The 21659-nt window shown below is 36.7% G+C and overlaps 2 protein-coding genes across 2 annotated transcripts in view; one reads left to right on the top strand and one right to left on the bottom strand.

The window, feature by feature from the left end:
- LOC107571690 (wings apart-like protein homolog) overlaps positions 1–4153 on the bottom strand; it is a 67806-nt gene extending 63653 nt beyond the window's left edge. Inside the window, exon 1 of the mRNA XM_016258022.1 lies at positions 3853–4153. The gene's annotated coding sequence lies outside the window, so the exon portion shown is untranslated. The remainder of the gene's footprint in view (positions 1–3852) is intronic.
- A 1720-nt stretch (positions 4154–5873) lies between these two features.
- On the top strand, positions 5874–19916 carry LOC107571689 (BTB/POZ domain-containing protein 16-like). Its single transcript, XM_016258021.1, is given in 16 exon segments — positions 5874–5922; positions 9329–9434; positions 9805–9900; positions 10669–10813; positions 11956–12148; positions 12331–12442; positions 13032–13033; positions 13310–13376; positions 13490–13621; positions 14502–14621; positions 14845–14930; positions 16897–16979; positions 17159–17232; positions 17428–17530; positions 19702–19854; positions 19857–19916. Coding segments are annotated over 16 exon segments (1581 nt in total).
- The last annotated feature ends 1743 nt before the right edge of the window (positions 19917–21659 follow it).

The following is a 21659-nucleotide window of genomic DNA, read 5'->3' as shown; positions in this document are numbered from 1 at the left end:
TTCAGTACTGCCAATATTGTGAACTCAGAGTGGAATAAAACCATATAGTTTTGATGCCGTTTGTTGTGATTCTGAGATAAACTGTTTTATGTTAGTTTGTTAAACAATTTTTTTTCATGTTTTATGGAGAAATTGTTTTGAGTATTTGAGTTTCAAATTCTTACATTTGATCTATAAATTCAATTGACACTGAAAAATACAATTACATTAAATAATTATTATGAGATTATTTTAAATATACAAACAAGACATTATGGTGGAAATTATACTTTTCAACTAAATTAAAATGCCAGTAGGTGCCAGTAGTGAGTCATTGATTCGTTCATTCAAACGATTCGTCAAACGGCAGATTCATCAGATGTTTATGCATGGGCTCAATCAGCAATGAATCGTCTGGTTGCTGTGAGATGCGCTGTTTTTGCCTAAAATGTAAGTGACCTAATATTATAGAGTGGGAATCATATGGAAGAAAACTTTGTAATGGATGAACCGACCAATCTCAGGCCTTCTGTGTCCATTTTTTCAGACTGATTTATGCTCTGCACCTGGACTGTGTATGAAAAGCACTTTATATTTTATTCAGCAGGTAATGCTCAATCTCGGAAAAGGTGAGTTAGCATCTAAAGTTCAGTACTGCCAATATTGTGAACTCAGAGTGGAATAAAACCATATAGTTTTGATGCCGTTTGTTGTGATTCTGAGATAAACTGTTTTATGTTAGTTTGTTAAACAATTTTTTTTCATGTTTTATGGAGAAATTAATTCATGTTTTGTTGTGTTTTTAAATTAACATTTGGAATTGAATTAAAATAAAACAGAAAATTGCATGAATGTTCCTTTATTTTTTTGCTTTTTTCTTAATTTTTTAGTTTAACAAATTGGAAAAATAAAACAACTGATATAGATTTAACTTTGAAATTACACTGAAAAAATGTTTCATTCATGCAATTAAACAAATGCCAGGTTTTATCAAAATAGTTTTCATAGACATAGAAAATATTGTTTAGGGCAATATTTATTTTTCATTGGCTCAAGTTACCCTTTTTTTTTTTTTTTGAATGAAAGAAACATTTTTTTCAGTGCAGCAATCATTCATAGCCATGTTATTACTAGGGCTGGGTATTGTTCAAATTTTGGAATTGAATTAAAATAAAACAGAAAATTGCATGAATGTTCCTTTATTTTTTTGCTTTTTTCTTAATTTTTTAGTTTAACAAATTGGAAAAATAAAACAACTGATATAGATTTAACTTTGAAATTACACTGAAAAAATGTTTCATTCATGCAATTAAACAAATGCCAGGTTTTATCAAAATAGTTTTCATATACATAGAAAATATTGTTTAGGGCAATATTTATTTTTCATTGGCTCAAGTAAAAAAAAATATAGATGTGAATCATTACCCTTTTTTTTTTTTTTGATGAATGAAACATTTTTTTCAGTGCAGCAATCATTCATAGCCATGTTATTACTAGGGCTGGGTATCGTTCAAATTAGTTATTTTTGGTTTCTGATGTTTTAATCATGTTACTTGTCTAGCATTAATCAAGAGTTAATGTCAAGCCCTGGAGTCTATAACGTTAAGTGCCGGGGCTCAGCCCCAGACCACCCGGCTCAATTTAAACCCTGGTCTTATGTACCATGATGCTACAGTGTGCATGAATGGTCACATCACACGCGCTTTCGGTCTTGTAGTATGAATGGACATCTGCATATGATTGAAACTCTACACAGCTCCCGCGCTACTCTCCATTGGAAATGAATGACTTTCGGTCTGTCATTTGTCGGAGATAGTGGAAAGCCGGCTTGAAACGCAGTGGAAACGCCAGTATGACGAGGATCGTTTTCATTTTAAAACAAAAGCGCACCACTGTAAATGTAGCCTTACCGCTACGGGGGCTGGGACGCATTCACACTAAATCCTCACGTGTGAGCCACATCTCTGAGTGTCACAGTCGCGGACCGACTGTGCAGACCTATCAGTGTATTAGGCTATAGTAAGATACCACGAGCAGACTGCTCCGTACGTTTTCACATTGCTCTCGCGGATGTCAAACACTGATCGATCTGCGCCTCTCTGACGTTGATGAGATTAACCCCTTAGGTATCGAAATTTGGTACCGAACGACGAGACGTTTTTCGATACTCGATGGTATCGAGGCAATTCGGTCGGTGCCTAAAAAGTATCCAACTCGATACCCAGCGCTAGTTATTACCACCATGATTATTTGAGGACTTCATTGGTTTGCAACCTATCTAGTGCCAGCTGGACAAATCCCAAAATTATTAAACAAAATGTATGCTACAAATCCATTCAATACTTTCTATACACAAAACCATCACAAGTAAAGAATTAAAAAGTTTTTAAAGTCACTTTTTGCCGTACATAAGAAGAAATAAACTCAAAATAACGTTAAAATAAAATAACATTTTTTCATATATCAACAACAAATAATAAAAGTTCCAAGATCCTGACTACTATAACAGAACCAAAGAACTACCATGGATTTTAGAGTTGCATTCATTAAAGTACCAAGAAAATGCCACTAAACATAAACATAGCAATCATTCAATATCATGGTATTACTAGGGGTGTGCGATATATATCGTCTGCGATAATATCGTAATTGTTGTTTTAACGATGTGCGATTTGACATTATCGAGCATTTTGCAAAAACCATTCAAAACATCCCTACAGAGCGCACGTATACATTATGTGAAGTCTAGACTAAGATTCGGTTCAGTCGCAATGACTCACTTATTAACAGTGATTTGCTGGCGGTTTTCATTTCAAATTTCCTTTTTCTTTCTTTTCTTTTTTCATGATTTAAATCATTTCAAATATCAGTATTCAACGTTTTATGTTTAATATATCAAAACATTATTTACGCATTTGTAATTGCAGGTTAAATGCATTCATGTCTTGCATTAAACAAAATACATGTGTGTAAATACATCTAAATGCCACTTCAGATGCAGCTTCTGTGTTGATTTAATTTGCTTGGTAACAGCCCAAATGTCTTATTCTAATTCCCTGATTAAATGTAAGAATTTGACTCAAAAGATAATGGACACTTTTAGAAAAAAGGGCTTTATAAAGGTAAAAATGCCCATAAAATGCAAAAATCAGTTTAAACTTATTGGGTAAAGACTAATTTCTATCAGTATGAACTGTCCACCACACAGAATAGGAAGAATATTAAAAACATTAGGAGTCAGCTGTCTTCGGCAGTCCTTAAGGTACCAGCACAATAACACACTCAGCAAAATATCGTCTAATTATCGTTATCGATAAAATCCCAGAAAATAGAGATATAATTTTGTCAATATCGCACACCCCAAGGTATTACCACGATAATAATTTTAGCCCTTTAGTGGCTTGCAACCTAGCTAATGCCAACTGAACATCCCCTAAATGTCTGCTATAATTCCACCCGATATTATTGCAAACACAGCAGCTTTCCCTCAAAATCAGCAATAAACTAAGAAGGCTAAAAGCTAGTATGATCACTAGCTAATGCTAATACGTGTACCTGTTCTCTTCTGTTTGCCTTTCATTTAGCAACTTTCTTCTCTTCGCTAAGCAAATAAGACGTTAACACCACTTCTTTACTTGGATTAAAACAAAAGAGAGTCTGAAAACCAGCTCAGTTGATAAAAACAACAACCATGCTAACGGCTAATGGACTAGCAAGAGGATTAGCAGTAAAAGGCTAGCAGGCAATGCTATGAAACGTACTCTTACATCCAGCATTAAAACTCATTCACTGTTTGGTTAAAATGCATATTTTTAATCTACGGAAGTAACGTTACTGAAGCCACAGCAGGACCAAAGGAGGTTAAATACTCGCCTGGTTAATGTGAAGAGAGTGAATCCGGGCCTCTGAGCTCCACCAACACTATAAACAAACACTAAATACTGACAAGCACTGCTTCTCGAGCTCCACCAGCACAGTTGTCCGTGTATCTGAGATATAGGTTTCGATTTAACGGAATATAAAGATCCACAGGCTTTCTATTTAAGTTTTGCTACTGTATTTGTCCCTCGATTGTTTCGGCTCTGAAACACCAACGGCCTCCATTCGCGTTCCTCCTCCCTCGCGTTTTCGCGTCACGACAATCGCGTCGCGGCACAGGCGTAAAAATGTTGACCAATCACGGGCCGCGCTATGAAGCGCCTTGCACTTGAACGCGATGGGCGTCACGTACTTCTCACTGAATTGTGGGAATTGTAGGCACTTGTTGGTTTTCAGTTATGGAATTTAATCAAATAATGTATAAAAGAAAACGATATATACACGTGAAAGTAGGCTATATTCGACTAGAATGTTTGATTAGTATAAAATGTCTAGTAATTAGTAATACAACTGAATGGGAAAAAAATGCCAGTTTAGCATTGTCAAACGTTTGAGCAAAAAATGTATGTTTTTGAATGTAGCATTTTATTTATTTGTTTTTTTGGGGGGTCAGGAATATATTAATATGTGTCATCTGGCAATAACGGGTCAAGTGACATGTTTCCTAGCAACAGGGCCTTGTCAACAAGCAAACCCAGGTAGCCAAAACGGTTTGGTCCGATAATGGTTAATGTGTTATTGCATACGAAGTGTCATGCACAGTACATAACGATTGTTTAATGCTGTTAATTAAGTCTGTTATGCTTACCAAGTGTGCATTCATGTGCTCAAAAATACAGTTAAAACACTCATATTGTGAAATAGCATTGCAATGCTTTCTATTGTAGGGGTGTGAGGTAATGACAGAATCTGATATCTCTATATTTTCTGGAATTTTGTCAATAACAAAAACGATAGATAGATAGATAGATAGATAGATAGATAGATAGATAGATAGATAGAAAGATAACAAGTAGATAGAATAGAAAAAGAATAAAATAATTGGGAAAACTAGTGTTAGAGGGTCTGTTTTTAATAAAAATAAAAAGTCAAAAGAATAGAAAAGGCTAGTGTTAGAGTGTAATTTTTATAGTAAATAAAAAGAAAAGAAGAATAGAAAAAGAAAAGAGAATGCTAGTGTTAGAGACTCTTTTTTTCACAAAGAAAACAAGTAGTAAAATTAGAAAAAGAATAGAGAGTGCAAGTGTTTGAGGGTCAAGTGTTTTTTTTATTTTCTTCTTCTTAGAATTATAATAGAGAGTGCTAGAGTTAAAGGGTCAAATGAAGATGGAAGAAGTGTGTTTTAAGCTGTTTCTTGAAGATGGCTAAGGACTGCTCGGATTGAGTTGGGCAGGTCATTCCACCAGGAGGGAACAGTTAATGTAAAAGTCTGTGAAAGTCATTCTGTGCCTCTTTGGGATGGCACTATAATGTGCCTTTCACTTGCAGAATGCAAGCTTCTGGAGGGCACATAATTCTGAAGTAGTGCAGAGCCAGCAGTAGCTTTGTAGGCAAACGTCAATGCCTTGAATTTTATGTGAGCAGCTACTGATAGCCGTTGCAAATTGATGAACAGAGGTGTGACGTTCTTTCTTTTCAGCTCATCAAAGACTAATCTTGCAGCCCCATTCTGGATTAGTTGTAGAGGTTTGATAGAATTTAGTCCAGTCTGGATAAAACAAGAGCTTGAACAAGGAGTTGTGTAGCATGTTCCGAAAGAAAGGGTCTGATATTCCTAATGTTGTATAAAGCAAATCTGCAGGACTGGGCAGTTTTAGCAATGTGATCTGAGAAATTCAGCTTATCATCAATCACAACTCCAAGGTTTCTGTCTGTCTTTGAATGTGCTATTGTTGATGCGCCTAGCTGGATGGTGAAATTGTGATGAAGTGATGGGTTTGATGAAGCCACAAACAGTTCTGTCTTGGCTAGGTTGAGTTGAAGGTCTTATATCCAGCAAGAAATCTCTGTTAGACATGCTGAGATGGGAGCAGCTGTCGTCGGATCATCAGGCTGGAATGAGAGGTAGAGTGTCATCAGCATAGTGATATAAAAAGCAATGATCTGAATGACAGAACCTAGTGATGCCATGTAGACAGAGAAGAGGAGTGGTCCAAGAACTGAGCCCTGAGGCACCCCAGTAGCTAGATGTTGCGACTTGGACACCTCACCCCTCCAAGATACCTTGAAGGACCTTTCTGAGAGTTAAGACTCAAACCACTGGAGTGCGGTTCCTGAGATGTCCTTTGCCAATAGGGTTGACAGGAGGATCTGAATGAAGAATGTGGCAAAGTCATCAGCTGTTAGAGTTGATGCATGAGGGGGAGGAGGAGGACAAGGGAGGGAGGAAAATGTTTTAAAGAGCATGCGAAAGTTAGACGAATTGTTAATTTTGTTGTGATAATATGTCCTTTTAGCAGTGGAGACATTAGCAGAGAAGGAAGAGAGTATTTAGTATTTAGTGCTCCTTTATATATATTAGTAACAACGTTTGTAGTCACGGGAAGAAGGAGGTGGGAACCGGTGAACATTTAAAGAAAACTTTAATAAAATAAACAAACACAAAATGAAAGTAAAGCGGCAGCCCCTCGCAGACGACTGCCGCACACAAAACACAAAATAAAGTCCAGGCCTGGTCCTCTCTCCTCCAACACTGTCGTCACTCCTCCTTTTATTCTTCCGGAGCTCCTCCGTGAGACTCGAGACCGGTGAGTGGCGCAGGTGTCGTGCATTAGCACTTACTCCACCGGCCTCACTCCGTTCCCACGGCTCTCGGCCCCACCCCACTCGTCACATATATATTGTCTTTATTTCAACAACATATCAGATTTTTTGTATATTCTGGGTTTTTTTGTGTGAAAGGTTCGCCTGTAAATGCATTTGTACGGTGTGTTTACTTGCTTTTATATTGTTATATATGTATGTATATATATTTTTTTATATATATATTTTTTTTTTACAATGAAATACAGTACACAATACAGTTTTGGACACTAAATCAATGCCAGAATGTCATTGAAATTAAATATAAAAATGGCACTTTGCAATGACTTTTAATCAACAGATGTGACGGTGGTTTTTAACGGATGTATAAAGAGACATATTTCACTAATAGTTCACCATCCCAAACTGTCTCAATATCAGTGTCTTTATTTCAACAATATATCAGATTTTTTTTATATTCAGTTCGCCTGTAAATGCATTTGTACGGTGTGTTTACTTGCTTTTATATTGTTATTTATAATGAAGTAACATTTAGACATCTTTAGGTGCATCTTAAATGTATACTTACAAATACTCCAAATACTTTTTGAAGCCACTGTATTCTTCAGAATATGTCTTCCTCACATTTTATTTCTTTTTTCTATTTAACATTTTTTCTTTTTTTTATGTTTACCATTACTGTTTAACATTTTGAATATAAAACTATATATATATATATATTTGATTTATCATATAATACTATATGATAAAAATGCAATGCAATATATAAGCTATACAAAACAGAGTCTGTCTGTGTGTGTGTGTGTGTGTGTGTAGCTATCTATTGCACTGCATTACAGTACATAGAGCAAGACAGCTCCAGTTCATGAATAAACATGTCTTTTCAGAACGGTGTTCAGATTTGGCAAAAGCTTTGTTATATCAAGGAATATCCAACTTACACTAATGAGTTTTACCCATAATGCCGCATGCGGCTCGTCTTCAGCTTTGACTTTTGCCAGAATCCTGGGTTGACCAGGGGGATACGAGTGCCAGACTGTGCCAACCCGCTGACCTGGTGTCACAAACCTGGCATCATTTTAGAGATAGGCACTTGTAGGGTTTTGGCACGGGAGGGGTTTAAGAGGCATTGGCAGTTACGCACTTGAATGCTCATTACCCAGTCAAACAGTAAGAAAGAGGTGCGCATGCTGAGTGGCATCTGCTTGAATTGAATGCTTCTTATGATTGGAGTTAAAGCAGTAAAGGCACAAACCCCATGAAGAGAAAACTATTAAATATTTTATCGAAGGTATAGTTCACCAAAAAAAAGAAAAAAAATGATGACTTCATTTACTGACCGTCATGTATTCCAAACTTAATAAATGACTCTTCTTCTGTTTCTCAGCCGGCTAACAAGCTTGATGATGATAGGGTTTTTTCTTTCTTTCTTTTTTTTGTCCAATATGTTGAGTTTGAGGGATTAATTGCATTAAATAGATTTTTATATTTATTTAGTGTTTATTGTTACAAAATCATGCAAATGTGTGGTTTAAACTGTATTCAGTCATGTGTCAAATATTGTTAACAGTGTTGTAAAGATTACATGAAAAAACTATGTTGATGTTAAACAAATGTTTAAAAAAAATTTTTTTTTTAATATATTTAAAAAAATAGCCTCAGGCTATCCAACATGTACTGTAGATGGCTTTGTTTCTTCATCAAAACAGATTTGGTGACATTTTGCATTACATCACTTGCTCACCAATGGAATGGGTGCCGTCAGAATAAGAGTTCATACAGCTGATAAAAACATCACAATAATCCACAAGTAATCCACACAACCCCAATCCATCAATTAATGTTTTGTGAAGCAAAAAGCTGCTTGTTTGTAAGAAACAAATCCATCATTAAGGCATTTTAATTAGTCCGTTGCTTCTGGCCAAAATACCAGTCCATAATCTACTGTATAATAACACTTCCTTTAGTGAAAAAGTCCATCTTACATCAAAATCAACTGACACATTTGTTTACAACTGTTTTGGACTGTTTTTGTTTGTAAATGGTGCTTTATCTGTTCATATTTTTCTACTGATTCAGACTAGACAATATTTCATTGGAGAAAGAAATATTATGGACAGAGGACTCATGTTTTAGAAGCAATGGTTTTAAGATAAAAAACATCTTTATGGATTTGTATATCATAACAATATAATTATAATATAATGTGGATTATTGTGATGCTTTTATCAGCTGTTTGAACTCATTATGATGGCACCTATTCACAGAGGATCCATTGGTGAGCAAGTGACGTAATGCTAAATTTCTCCAAATCTGCTCAGATGAAGAAACAAACTCATCTACATCTTGGATGGGTTGAAGGTGAGCAAATTTTCAGCAATTTTTCATTTTTCGGTGAGCTATTCTTAATAAGAAGTGCAAAAGGATTCATAACAGATGGTATACATTATCTCAAATTATATAGCAAATATATGATTTATAAAGCTGGAGTGATTAAACAAACGATAAATAAAAAGCGCTGAAGTATTTAGTAATCCACAGTAGAATATTCTTCATTTGCATTTATTTTTCATCATTTGCTCTCATTTTCATTAATGCAAACAGCCATCTGTCACAGACATATGTTTACTCAGAGCTCAAATATCTGGATCACTTCATCCTATTCTTGAACATGCACACCCTCTCTCATTGTGTGTTTATGTTGCAGCTGACCCCATGGCACTCCACTGGTACGAGGATGCCACTAGCTGCCCACAATCCCTTTTGCCACGTCTCGTTCACCCACTCTCGGCCAGCCGACGTAGCAGACTCTGGTATGATGCCAGGGGCAAGTGGACTACCATGACAACTGTTTGGCGGGAGAGAGAGACAGGCAGACGAGGAGAGAGGGGACAGTTTATCTCACTCCAGGCATAGATCTATGGGATATCTGCCAGGCCACATGCTATCATTATGGAGCAGGTTGGATAGCACATTAGAGAATGATAACTTTCAATTTGGTGGGCCTTTGAACACAAAGACTATCAGGAGGGGCCGCAGGACACTTGGCACTGAAGCACTGTGGGATTAGAGGGGATTAAATTGACAAAGTGTGTGTGTGTGTGTGTGTGTGTGTGTGCGTGCGTGCGTGCGTGTGTGTGTGTGTGTGTGTGAATGCACCTATATCTTTACCTTTATGTGCAGCAAAAATGTCACATGGTCTTCAAAGCTTGACACTCCAGAGGAACAATTTTACATTTAGTCTCGCAGAGTGACCCAAAACGCTAAACCAGGTATGAAGTATTGACAATCTAATTGGTGATATTTGCAAAGGCAGGAATTTTTATAGCAATAATAGATTATTATTGCTATTGCTCAATCTTTTTTTTAACAACCATGTTTTAAGGGAATGAATGATGCCTCAAATTATGTGACTTGTGTAGAAGAGATGTATTATTGCATTTGTAAGTGATTTTCACCTGGAAAATGATAAAATGATAGTAGACTTTGAATGAGGAATCTGAGTCATATCTAGAGCCTGGGAAATTATTTTTAATTTGGGATGGTAAGCCAAAAGTAAGATTAAAGTCAAAATAAAGCCAAAGCAACCCCCTGGCAATGACCCACCACTCTTGCTGTCAGTGGAGCGGTACCCTTTCAAAAGGTACTAATTTGTACACATTAAGTACTAATATGTACCTTTAAGCTACTGATATGCACTCTTTAGGATTAAATACGTTTTTTTTAAGTGTACCTTTTGAAAGGGTACCATCCCAGTAACTAGTTTTGTACTTTTTTTCTAAAGTAGTGGCCAAAGAGACTTGGAGTTGGGTTGTTTTGACTAACCAACCACCAAGAACACCTTAGCAACCACTTAGCAATGACATAGCAGCCATTCACAGTACCCTAGTACTGTTACGGTGACAAATGGGACTTACATTTTGTTTCTGAAAATGTTCAAATCTAGTTTAATTTGTTATTCCTCATTACTGTTTTTCTTATGCATGCTTCTACAAAATGCTATATAATGATATGGTAAATATATGTCCTGTTTGTTCATGTTCATAGATGCAGTATACTGGAATGTCTGGGGGTCAGGTGGGAGTTGCATTGCTCTGTCCTGAGTGGCTCAGACACATTATCTGAGTTGTATACCAACAGCAAAAGACAGAGGGATGTTCAGCTACAAGAGAGAGCTGGTATGGTGCCCATGGTACGGTATACAGCATGTATAGGCTTATTGTGTTTTGTTCCTTTTTGTTTTCTCTCTCTAATTTGTTCTGTTTCGGGTGTGTTCTGCATTGTTTTGTTTTCTGGGGTTAGTAGAGCTTAACAGGTCTCTCAAGATCTTAAAGTGTTACTACACAGCAAATTAGTCAACAGTGTATAATTTGTGTAGTGTATCGTGTATTACAGTGTATTTGTAGTGTATAGTGCATAACAGTATGCTGCATGAACACACTCAGGTAGGATTAGTATCTATTTCTAACCGTACAAACTGAAAATGTGTAATCGTTTGAGCACCTCACCAAGCTTGACACAACAACATACTGTAGACTCAACCAATGTCAGGATTATGTTCTGTTTCTGCCTCCACATTTCCCCTTGTCTATTAGTTTCCATGGTTTTTGATTTATTTGCTCGTTAGTCATTATTAGTTAACTCCCTTCACCTGTTTTCCCCTCATCAGCTGCCCTACTTAAAGTCTTCCTTCTGTTCAGTAATTTGTCGGTTATTATTTCATGTTTGATGTTACAACTACCCTGAGATGTTTCCTTGCCTGAGTTTTTTGTGGATTATAATATTAAAGACTTTTTCGTTGTGGATCCTCCATCTTCTGCACCTTCATTAGAGAGACTGTAACAACCAATGATGTGGGGATCTATTTGACTAACCAGTGGGAGAGAGGAGAGTGTTCTGGAAACTTGTTTGAAAATTCATTATTTTTGCAATTCTGTCTGGTGACACTAGTGGTGCAGACATAACACACATTAGGCCTACCTCTAAAATAAGCTTAAAAAAATTCAGAGAAATAGTTGGCACCACCCAAAAGTCATTATAATATCCTCAAATGTTATTTTACCATTTTTTTCTTATGCTCTAAACAATGTAATGACATAAAAAATACAAAATTCACAAAGCTTTTTATTTCTGGTTCTCAGGAGGATATGAACACGTGGGACAGAACTGTTTATTTATAAAGGAGTTCATTTAAAACAGTCATAAAATATGCAGAATAATAACTTGTGAAACATTATGTAATAAATAATGCAAAATGGAAGATCCCATTATTGTCATGATAATAAATAGACCACTTCAAATATAACTTATAAATATTTCACATGTTTATCTTAGAGTATTTGGAAAAGAGAAACCGTTCAAGAGAGAAATTCAGACCTTCCGTTTTGTTTGGATATTGCCGTCATTGGTAAAGACAGCAGGGCTAGTAAGTCTACATGTGGAAGAGGACTGGTCTACAGGAAGTGGCATCTCAGCAGCCCTTTGATTCTCCGACTGCCTGTCACCGATGCCTCCATCAATAAAGTGGGTAAGCACTAAAAGGATGTCAGATTTATTACATTATTAGCAGTAAATAACAAGCTGTGTCATCATCACTTGTTGACTTGCTGTCACATGAGTTTCTGACCTCAGTGATGTTGACTGATGAGGGGGCATGCAGTGACAATTAAGGAGAAACACAGTTATATAAGAATCTCTGCTGTGTTCTAGCTTTGTCTTTTGCCCTGCGGACACTTTATGACCCCGAGGAACGCCCCAATGAGTGGGGAGAGACTGTGCTTTCTGCTGCTGCATTACTGGGAATGTCAAACCTCTTCCAGGAGTGAGTATTGACGTCTTCAAATCTGTTCTTGCACTGGCAGGTTCAGTACTATATACTGTATATATATATTTATTTTTTATTATTATTATTGTAAAAAAAATTTTTTAAGAATATTCAGCATTTTTGAATGATTTCCGAAGGATTATGTGAAAACTGATGTAAATGTGAAGACTGGTGAAAATTCAGCTTTGCCGTCACAGGAATAAATTACATTTGACATTATATTACCAAACAGTTGTTTTAAATTGTAATAATATCTCACAATATATTGGTGGTTTGAATTAAATATATTTTAAATTTGCAAAATGTTTTTTTCTTAACCCATGCTGTTTACAAGATATATTTATATTATACATATATTTTGGCCAGTAAAAAAAAATGCCTAATAAGATTTGACAAAGGGTAACAGAATTTGTCTCCTACAAATAATGAAAGTCATGAATATGTGTCATATTAAGTATGCAAGCCCACACCCAGGTCTCTAGAGAAGGTTGTGTTGTCCAGTCTTAGATTGATTCATATCCAGGATGTTGGGTGGAACTGCATGTGAATTTTGGCACTGCAGTCAGTCACTGTATTTATTTGAAAGATGTTTTTCAAGTAAGATCAACCATGTTCCACCCAGCAGAGTTTGAATTACACCATGCATTGCATAACAGTCCATTTCTCCCTTGGTCATGGGTGCGTCAATTTCTAATCATTAATGCAAATTAAATTGTACACACATTCACGAATGCTTACGTGTTTAGTTTCAGAATGTCACTTCAGAATATCAGAAATAATCCAGACATACTGTATATGAATACACAGGGTTGTATGGTATGTCAAATATTGTGTCCTTTTAAGGCTGATGGATATGATTGGCAGGTCTTAAAGAGATGTTGACAAATATCTCATCTTTGACTGTGTGCAGCTTTCATCGAGTGTCTTGCAAGGTAATTATTATTATTATTATTGATGTATTTTTCTATTGTTCTTCAAATGACCAATAGGGGGAGCTTTTTATTCAGTGTGTAAACGTCTATAAAACTCTTTCTGTGTTTTTCGATTGAAAGAGACTATTCTCCAGAGAGTATGTGAGCGCTGGTTGGAGCTGTTCCTAGTGATTGAACTCTCCTGCCACATAAATCTCAGAGATCTGCCCTTTGACCTCTTGCTGAAGACCCTGCTTAGTCCAAGGTCTCATACTTTTTCGTCTCTTTTTGACCTTTCAGTAGCAAATCACATAGAGAAGCGCTTGCATCAGGATCTTGTTTGATTGCTTTGCTTTTGCATAAAGAACCTATTTATAAGACCATTAGGATGTTTTATATCGTGACATTTTCCTTCCAAAGCTTCATTACTGAAGTGTATCAGGATGTTTTACTTTTGTGTTTTTATGTTTTCCCTTTATTCTCAATGGTAATTTTCATTAGATTCTAATTACTCTCATTTCTGCAAATGTTTTCTTTATTTACATAATTTACTTCATATCTTCATTTCTTTGTTTACTTCATTTACATTAACATAAAATAAGTACATTGCACCAAATACTACCATGACGCATAGACCTAAATATTGTACAAATATCTGTCTGTCTGTCTGTCGATCTATCATTGGGGGAAATGTGATTTTATAATATAATTCTGCAAAAAACTTACTGGTCTTAAAATATATCTAATGCTAATTCTCATTAGAGTCTTGTTACTGTAATACAGTCAGAAAAATCATCCTTTCTCCAAACTTTTTCTATTTTAAATCAACATCAAATACATTGCACCATCTAATATCATGATGCGTGGACCCATATCATTATTTATGTATTCATTTATTTTTCTTTATTGTAATGGGTTAAATGTGATTTTGCAATTTTACTCTGCAAAACACTTTTTTTTTCTCTGTGCAAAATATAATTTCTTTTGATTTTGGGGTGACATATGGCATGGACATTCTTTGTAACACTTTTATAAGTACTTTTCTGTACTTCCAGTCACCTTCTGCATACATAACGACTATTAAAGCATCAAAAATGAGCAGATGGAGTAAATCAGCAGGAAACTAATAAGGTTTCTGTGTCTAAACTGTTCGCATCTAATGAGTATGAGGTCTTGAGAGCAGCTCTGCACTGGCTGTACCTGCAGTTAACCCCCTTCAGACAGACCCTACCAGCCCATAGCACCGTCATCAACTTCTTCTCCAAGTACGTAACCTCCTTCATTCCATTTACAGCTGTCAGCAACAACACAACGCATATGAACCATTAGCATAATTCCAGACAGTAAAAACCCCATTTACGGAGGACATTACAATAATTCAGTACACTATATACGTTCTTTTTGAAATGACCTTGATACTGCTTAGCTAGTTTCATGCACATATGCTGCTTTAATGACATCCCTTCATCATATATCTGTCTGTTTCAGGGAAACGGCTGTTTTCATGGAACAGCCTCAGGGTCAAACATACATCACTATCTTTCAAGCTCTTTGTATGCATGGCATTACTGAATGTAAGTTTTGGATGCTTCATGATAGATGCTTCACTAGCTCACATCACAAACTAACATCGTCTACAACATTAGATTGGTCTTCAAAACCAAGTATACATCTTTGTCCCCAATCTCTGAATACTGTTGTGGCTCACTGTTAGCTTAGAAAACAGACCGTTAGGCAGAATGAATGTGTATATCTCAATGAGAGAGTGTCCAGACAAACAGTATGTCCCAGCTACAGGATCACGTCATGGCCACAGTCTTTCTTTCTTTCTTTCTTCTTCCTTTTGGGGGGTATCACTATCTTTCAAGCTCTTTGTATGCATGGCATTACTGAATGTAAGTTTTGGATGCTTCATGATAGATGCTTCACTAGCTCACATCACAAACTAACATCGTCTACAACATTAGATTGGTCTTCAAAACCAAGGATACATCTTTGTCCCCAATCTCTGAATACTGTTGTGGCTCACTGTTAGCTTAGAAAACAGACCGTTAGGCAGAATGAATGTGTATATCTCAATGAGAGAGTGTCCAGACAAACAGTATGTCCCAGCTACAGGATCACATCATGGCCACAGTCTTTCTTTCTTTCTTTCTTCTTCCTTTTGGGGGGTGGGGGGGCAGTAAATGAAAGGCAGTAATCTGATAGTAATTGGATAATCTTACTAAAAAAAGCCTTCATGTAAACACCTCAGTCGAAGCAATTGAGCTTGATTCGAACAAAATTCAGTCAGACTGGAAAGGGGGGTGTAGACTTTTCCAATAATTTGGAAAAATGTTGCATTTAAACAACTCTTAACCTTACATACTAATTACGTGACTTGTCCTGCCCCAGATACTGGCATGAATGAAACCTCATATTACGGGGAATTGTTGCAGCTTAGCATGAAACTGTTCCAGAATTCACATGGAATAAGTGTTCAAAATAAAACAGAAAGGGCTCTTCCAGTAATTTTAAAGGAATAGTTCTACCCAAAAATGATAATTAGCTTAAATGTACTTGCCCTCAGGCCATCCGAGATGTATGTGAGTTTGTTTCCTCATCTGAACAGATTTGAAGAAATTTAGCATTTCATCACTTGCTCACCAATGAATCCTCTGCAGTGAATGGGTGCCGTCAGAATGACCGGGACCGGGAACACCACATTAAGTGACGTGACATGTGGCCAAGTATGGTGACCCATACTAGGAATTAGTGCTCTGCATTTAACCCATCCAAAGTGCACACACACAGCAGTGAACACACACACACACACCATGAACACACACCCGGAGCAGTTTGAGAGCCCAAACTGCTGATAAAAACGTCACAATAATCCACAAGTATACAAGACTCCAGTGTGCTGCATGTTTATTATAAACAAATCCATCATAAAGGTGTTTTTAACTTCAAATCGTTACTTCTGGCAAAAAATATGAGCATAATATTGCTTTCTCCAGTAAAAAAGTTGTATTGCCTGAATCAGGGGAGAAATATGCACAGATCAAGCACTGTTTACGAGCAAAAACAGTCCAATGGATTTTGCACTGGCATTTTGGCCAGAAGCAATGGATTAAAGTTAAAAGACTTAAATGATGGGTTTGTTTCTTATGAACGCACAGCTTTTCACTTCACAAGACATTAATTGATGAGTCTTGACAATTACTTGTGGATTATTGTGATGTTTTTATCAGCTGTTTGGACTCTCATTCTGACGGCACCCATTCACTGCAGAGGATCCATTGGTGAGCAAGTGATGTAATGCTACATTTAACCAAATCCGTTCTGATTAAGAAACAAACTCTTCTACATGCTGGATGGCGCAAGAGTAAACTTTTTATTTTTGGGTGAACTATTCTACACACTATCACTTCACCGGAAAAGATACACTCTTTTGGAAATAACACTACTGACACATGTACTTAAGTTAGAGCATTGCTACTTTGTTTACCACCCAACACTATATTCTAGTTATGTTGTTTATATGTGTTTATGTCTCAGGGCAGCATCTGCAAGAGCTGCAGAACATTAGAGTTCTTCCTGAGTCTTGGCTGCTTCACATCCTGTCTAATAATTACCACACTGTAAGTGTGTATAGAGATGACAAACACAACACTACATTCAACCCACCCATCACTCCAGATGTAGAGCCATACATAATTCATAAGCTGCTTGTTTCAATACAAGTTGTATAGATTTTTTTTGTCACCAAATGAAAACTAATTCAGTAGCTTCAGGGTTGATCTGTATGTTTTTTCCATAGCTTTACAGCAGGGGTGACATGGTCGTGACTGACTTCTCCAAACAAGCTATTCGGTTTGGAATGATGTTTGATAGGGTGCTGTACACTTTCTGACAATTTAACACTGATGTGTTATGGCCATTCCCAGAGCTTTTCAGTCCTTCAATCACTTGCAATTACTGTTGTTACAATATGACAAAGTTAACCCATGCATTTTCTTTCATGCTGATGTTCTTTTACTTGCTTGTAAGGCAGTTTATTGTGTGTTGTGTTTTTCCCTGTCACCGTATGGAACAAGAGTGCTGCACTCAAACCATCAGCCTCTATGGCTTTTACTTTCTTCTCCAAGCTGCTAAAATGGGCGAATCAGATACATACAGCTTCTCCATTGGGGTTAGAGCCCTCACAGCTACATGTACCCTTGTGAAAAAGAAAGGCACATTGTATCAAATGGGCACTTGTAGTATACTTCAAATCTTAAAACTATATTTAAAAAAAAAAGTCAAATTATACATTTTATTTATCATGCTTTAAAAAGTAAAATTATTTTGATGTGTTGAAAAACATACTAAAGCACTTGTTTAAGTATTTAAAGTTCAAATATTTTAAATGTACTAAATTGTGACTTCATTACAAATGTGTAATAACAAATATATTTATGGCATACAAGTTTCAGTGGAAGTGACATGTATATTTTATTTTGCTGTAAATGCTTGTCATTACATTCAGCAGTGCAGTTTAACCACATTTCAAAGACAATAAAAGCAACTGTGAAATTACATATAGAGATGTACTTAAAGGAACACACCACAATTTTTTAAAATATAGGCTCATTTTCCAACTCCCCTAGAGTTAAACAGTTGAGTTTTACCGTTTTCAAATCCATTCAGCCGATCTCCGGGTCTGGCGGTAGCACTTTTAGCTGTAGCTTAGCATAGATAAATGAATCTGATTAGACCGTTAGCATCTCGCTCAAAAATGACCAAAGAGTTTCGAAATTTTTCCTACTATCCAGCTGGGGACTATTTTCAGGTGCTGCGTAATATCATTGTGCCTGCTGACCCATGGTACGGCAGCAAAGTTCCGGAATGAGAGTATAGTTCCTAGCCATATCGGCCGAGAAAATCGCAACTTTTCATTTTCCGTCGGTCTTAATAAACGATGTAACTACAGAAGAGTCAAGTTTTAAGTAGGAAAAATATCGAAACTCTTTGGTCATTTTTGAGCGAGATGCTAACGGTCTAATCAGATTCAATGATCTATGCTAAGCTGTAGCTAAAAGTGCTACCGCCCAGTGTTGCCAGATTGGAAATGTCCAAGTATCGTACCAGAAGTTCAAAATTATCGTATTTGGAAGAAAATTATCGTACACGAGTCAAACGTTCAGAATACAGCTATTTATCTAGATGTTACAGCTATTTATCCTTTTCAGCACTCATTTGTATACTTTATTGCTAAACTATCGACCTCAGCTTTGAAACAAATGACCTAAGTGCGGCAGGAACGTTAACTTGTGCTCGTGAGAGAGAGTCATTCTCCATGATGATTGGTCGAGAAGACATGAGATGAGATGAAAGACATGCGTAACCCGTTCAAGTCTCCTCACAATCATGAAGGTAGACGTACAGCCCTATGATTACAACGACTATCATTTGGTGGCACAAAATTCTGAAATTATCGTACATTATGGTAAAAAAATTATGGTACAAATATGATAATTATCGTACATCTGGCAACACTGCTACGGCCAGACCTGGAGATCGGCTGAATGGATTCGAAAACGGTAAAACTCAACTGTTTAACTCTAGGGGAGTTGGAAAATGAGCCTATTTTCAGAAATAGTGGCGTGTTCCTTTAAGTCCTACTTAACTGGATCAGAAAAGCACTCTTAAATGAATCTTTTGCATTTTGTATAAATTTAAACTATAATCCATTTTTGTTTAATAACATGTAATTAAGTGTCTGAGAAATTACATTCAGTTTGCACTTTTAAAGTAAATTATTACCGTAATAAATACTCTTTTTAAAACTATCCTAAAGTGTACTTCTTGTTCACAAGGGTATGTCCAGCAAATAAAGACTGATGTCTTAAGTATCCACCAGATGACACTTTGTGATTGAGCTATCGATGTATTTCATTTACAATGTGTTGTGTACATTTAAAGATGCAGTTCACCCACAATATTGTCATCATTTATGCATTCTTATGTCGTTCAGCCAAAGCTTTTTCTTCCATGGGACACACAAAAGCAGAAGAGCGATGTCAAACTATAAAACAGCCACAAAACTGCCATAAATGTATTCCATACATTAGCTGTATGTTAGAAACCGTCTGAAATTTAGGTCATTACTGGTTCTCGCATGTTTCATCATTGTAGTCTGTCTACGAGGCTAGACCATATTTAAATGCATGTGTGCATGAATTCCATAAAATAAAGTCATACATTTTGGTGAATAAATGATGAATGAACTTTTATATTTTGGGTGAACTCTGCCTTTAAGAGATTCCTTAGATCTTCTCCCACTCTCCTTCTGTCTCACTGTCTGTGTGTGTGTGTGTGTAGAGGTTAAGACACTGGGATCCTGCTGTATGCCAGTCTTCCATTGTGAGCCGTCCATACAGTGTGAGATCGGATCGATCAGTGTGCTATCACATCACAGTGCAAAGCTATGCTAGTGGCGAGTGGCAAGAGCACAGCAGTGGACCTGTCAATCAAGTCAAGAGTTTGGCTTATGCAAACGCCACTGTAGGAGCAAGGTACCAACACCCAGAGTTTGAAATAATACAATGAAAACTGGAAACAGGACGATAATCAGTTTGAACATGATAACCTGAAAACCATTTTAAACTAAACAGTTACTGCCGACAGCCCAAAATAAAGAACGACAACCTTTCAGACTGAAGAACTACATTACAAAAAATTTGAAATTGATTTCATTTGCTTGGTAACAGCCCAAATGCAAGAATTTGACTCAAAAGTCGATGAACACTTTTAGAAAAAATGGCTTACAGGTAAAAATGCCCATAAAACTTATTGGAAAAGATTCATTTCTATCACTGCTGTGAACTGACCACACAGAATATGAAAAATATAAAAAAAATATTCAGGAGTCAGCTGTCCACAGCAGTCCTTAAGATATCAGCACAGTAACACACTCAGCAAAATATCGTCTAATTATCGTCATCGATAAAATCTCAGAAAATATTTTTGTCAATATCGCAAACCCCTAATTTGTTATTTAATTTATATAATTTATTGATGATAATTGTTTAAATTAATATTGTCACGAATTCAGTCCATGGACTTCCGTTTATTCACCACCAGATGTCACCCTTTCCATTACATTGACTCTCGCACTACACAAACTGTTGCATAGCACCCCGGACTACATATCCCATCATTCTTTGCACGATTTGCACACTGCACTGATTGCACACAGCTGTTTCTAATCACCTCACTCACTATATAACATCTACTCTAACCACATTTCTCTGCTGAGTATTGTTTAGCCTGTACCCCTTTCCGAGTCTCCGTGTTTTCCTTGTTTTGCCTTGCCTTGTCTTGCCTGTTTTTGCGGTTTTTGATCTTTGCCTGTTTTCTTGGATTTCTCCCTCTCGTCTTGCCCCTGTGATTCTGTCTGCTTATCGGTGACCTACGTGACTATTCTTGTGTTTTGCCCCCATATACCTGTTTGCCAGTGTTTTGACCCTGCCTGTTTACCACGTCTCCTAAATAAAGCCTGCAGATGGATCCACATGTCTCACGTCTTGTCAGCCCCGTTACAAATATAATGATTACCGGTAATACTTTTTTAAAAGTGGTTTAAAGGCTAAAATGTAAATTTTATAATTTTATAAAACTTTTTGTTTTTGTGAAAACTTGTATCTGAACGGTAAATTATGCTTTTTACAGTAATTTTACAGTTTAATATGGTACTATAGACATTGCCCTACCCCGCTCATATGGTATTAATTTTATTTCTGTCAGGACCACTATCGTCAAAATGATAGATACTTAGCATAAAGTTTGGTTTGGCGCTATGGTTCTGTTCTGGGCAAAAACCTCCCTGCCCATCCATGCAGCCTGTCATGAATGAGCAGGGAGAGCAGCAATAATAACCGCCCTAGGGTTAACAGAACAGAACAAGGCAGATATCATTAATGTACTTAATGATATTTAAGTGTAACACTTTATTCAAGATAAAGGAGTCTGATTAGCAAGGAATATCAGAAAGCCAAGTCCTGACTGTGGCGAAAGGAGGAGCTGGGGATGGAGGAGGGTAATTTGCTCCCGAGCAAGCTGAAAAGCTGCTGAATAATACTGAATAGAGCTTATATAGGAATGCCGCGATAGGTGTCGTATTCCTATAGGTAGATGTGATCAGCTGAGAATCAGCTGATGCAAGCTTGACTCACGTGACCTGCCAGAACTAACGCTTAATTTGTGCAGGTCTTAAAAAAGGTCTTAAAAAGTCTTACATTTGTGCTTAAAAATCCTGCAGAAACCCTGATTTGATGTTT

Source organism: Sinocyclocheilus grahami, unplaced genomic scaffold, assembly GCF_001515645.1.
Source record: "Sinocyclocheilus grahami isolate Dianchi unplaced genomic scaffold, SAMN03320097.WGS_v1.1 scaffold1635.1, whole genome shotgun sequence".
Classification (NCBI taxonomy): Eukaryota; Metazoa; Chordata; class Actinopteri; order Cypriniformes; family Cyprinidae; genus Sinocyclocheilus; species Sinocyclocheilus grahami.
This window is presented reverse-complemented; position numbering and strand designations above follow the sequence as displayed.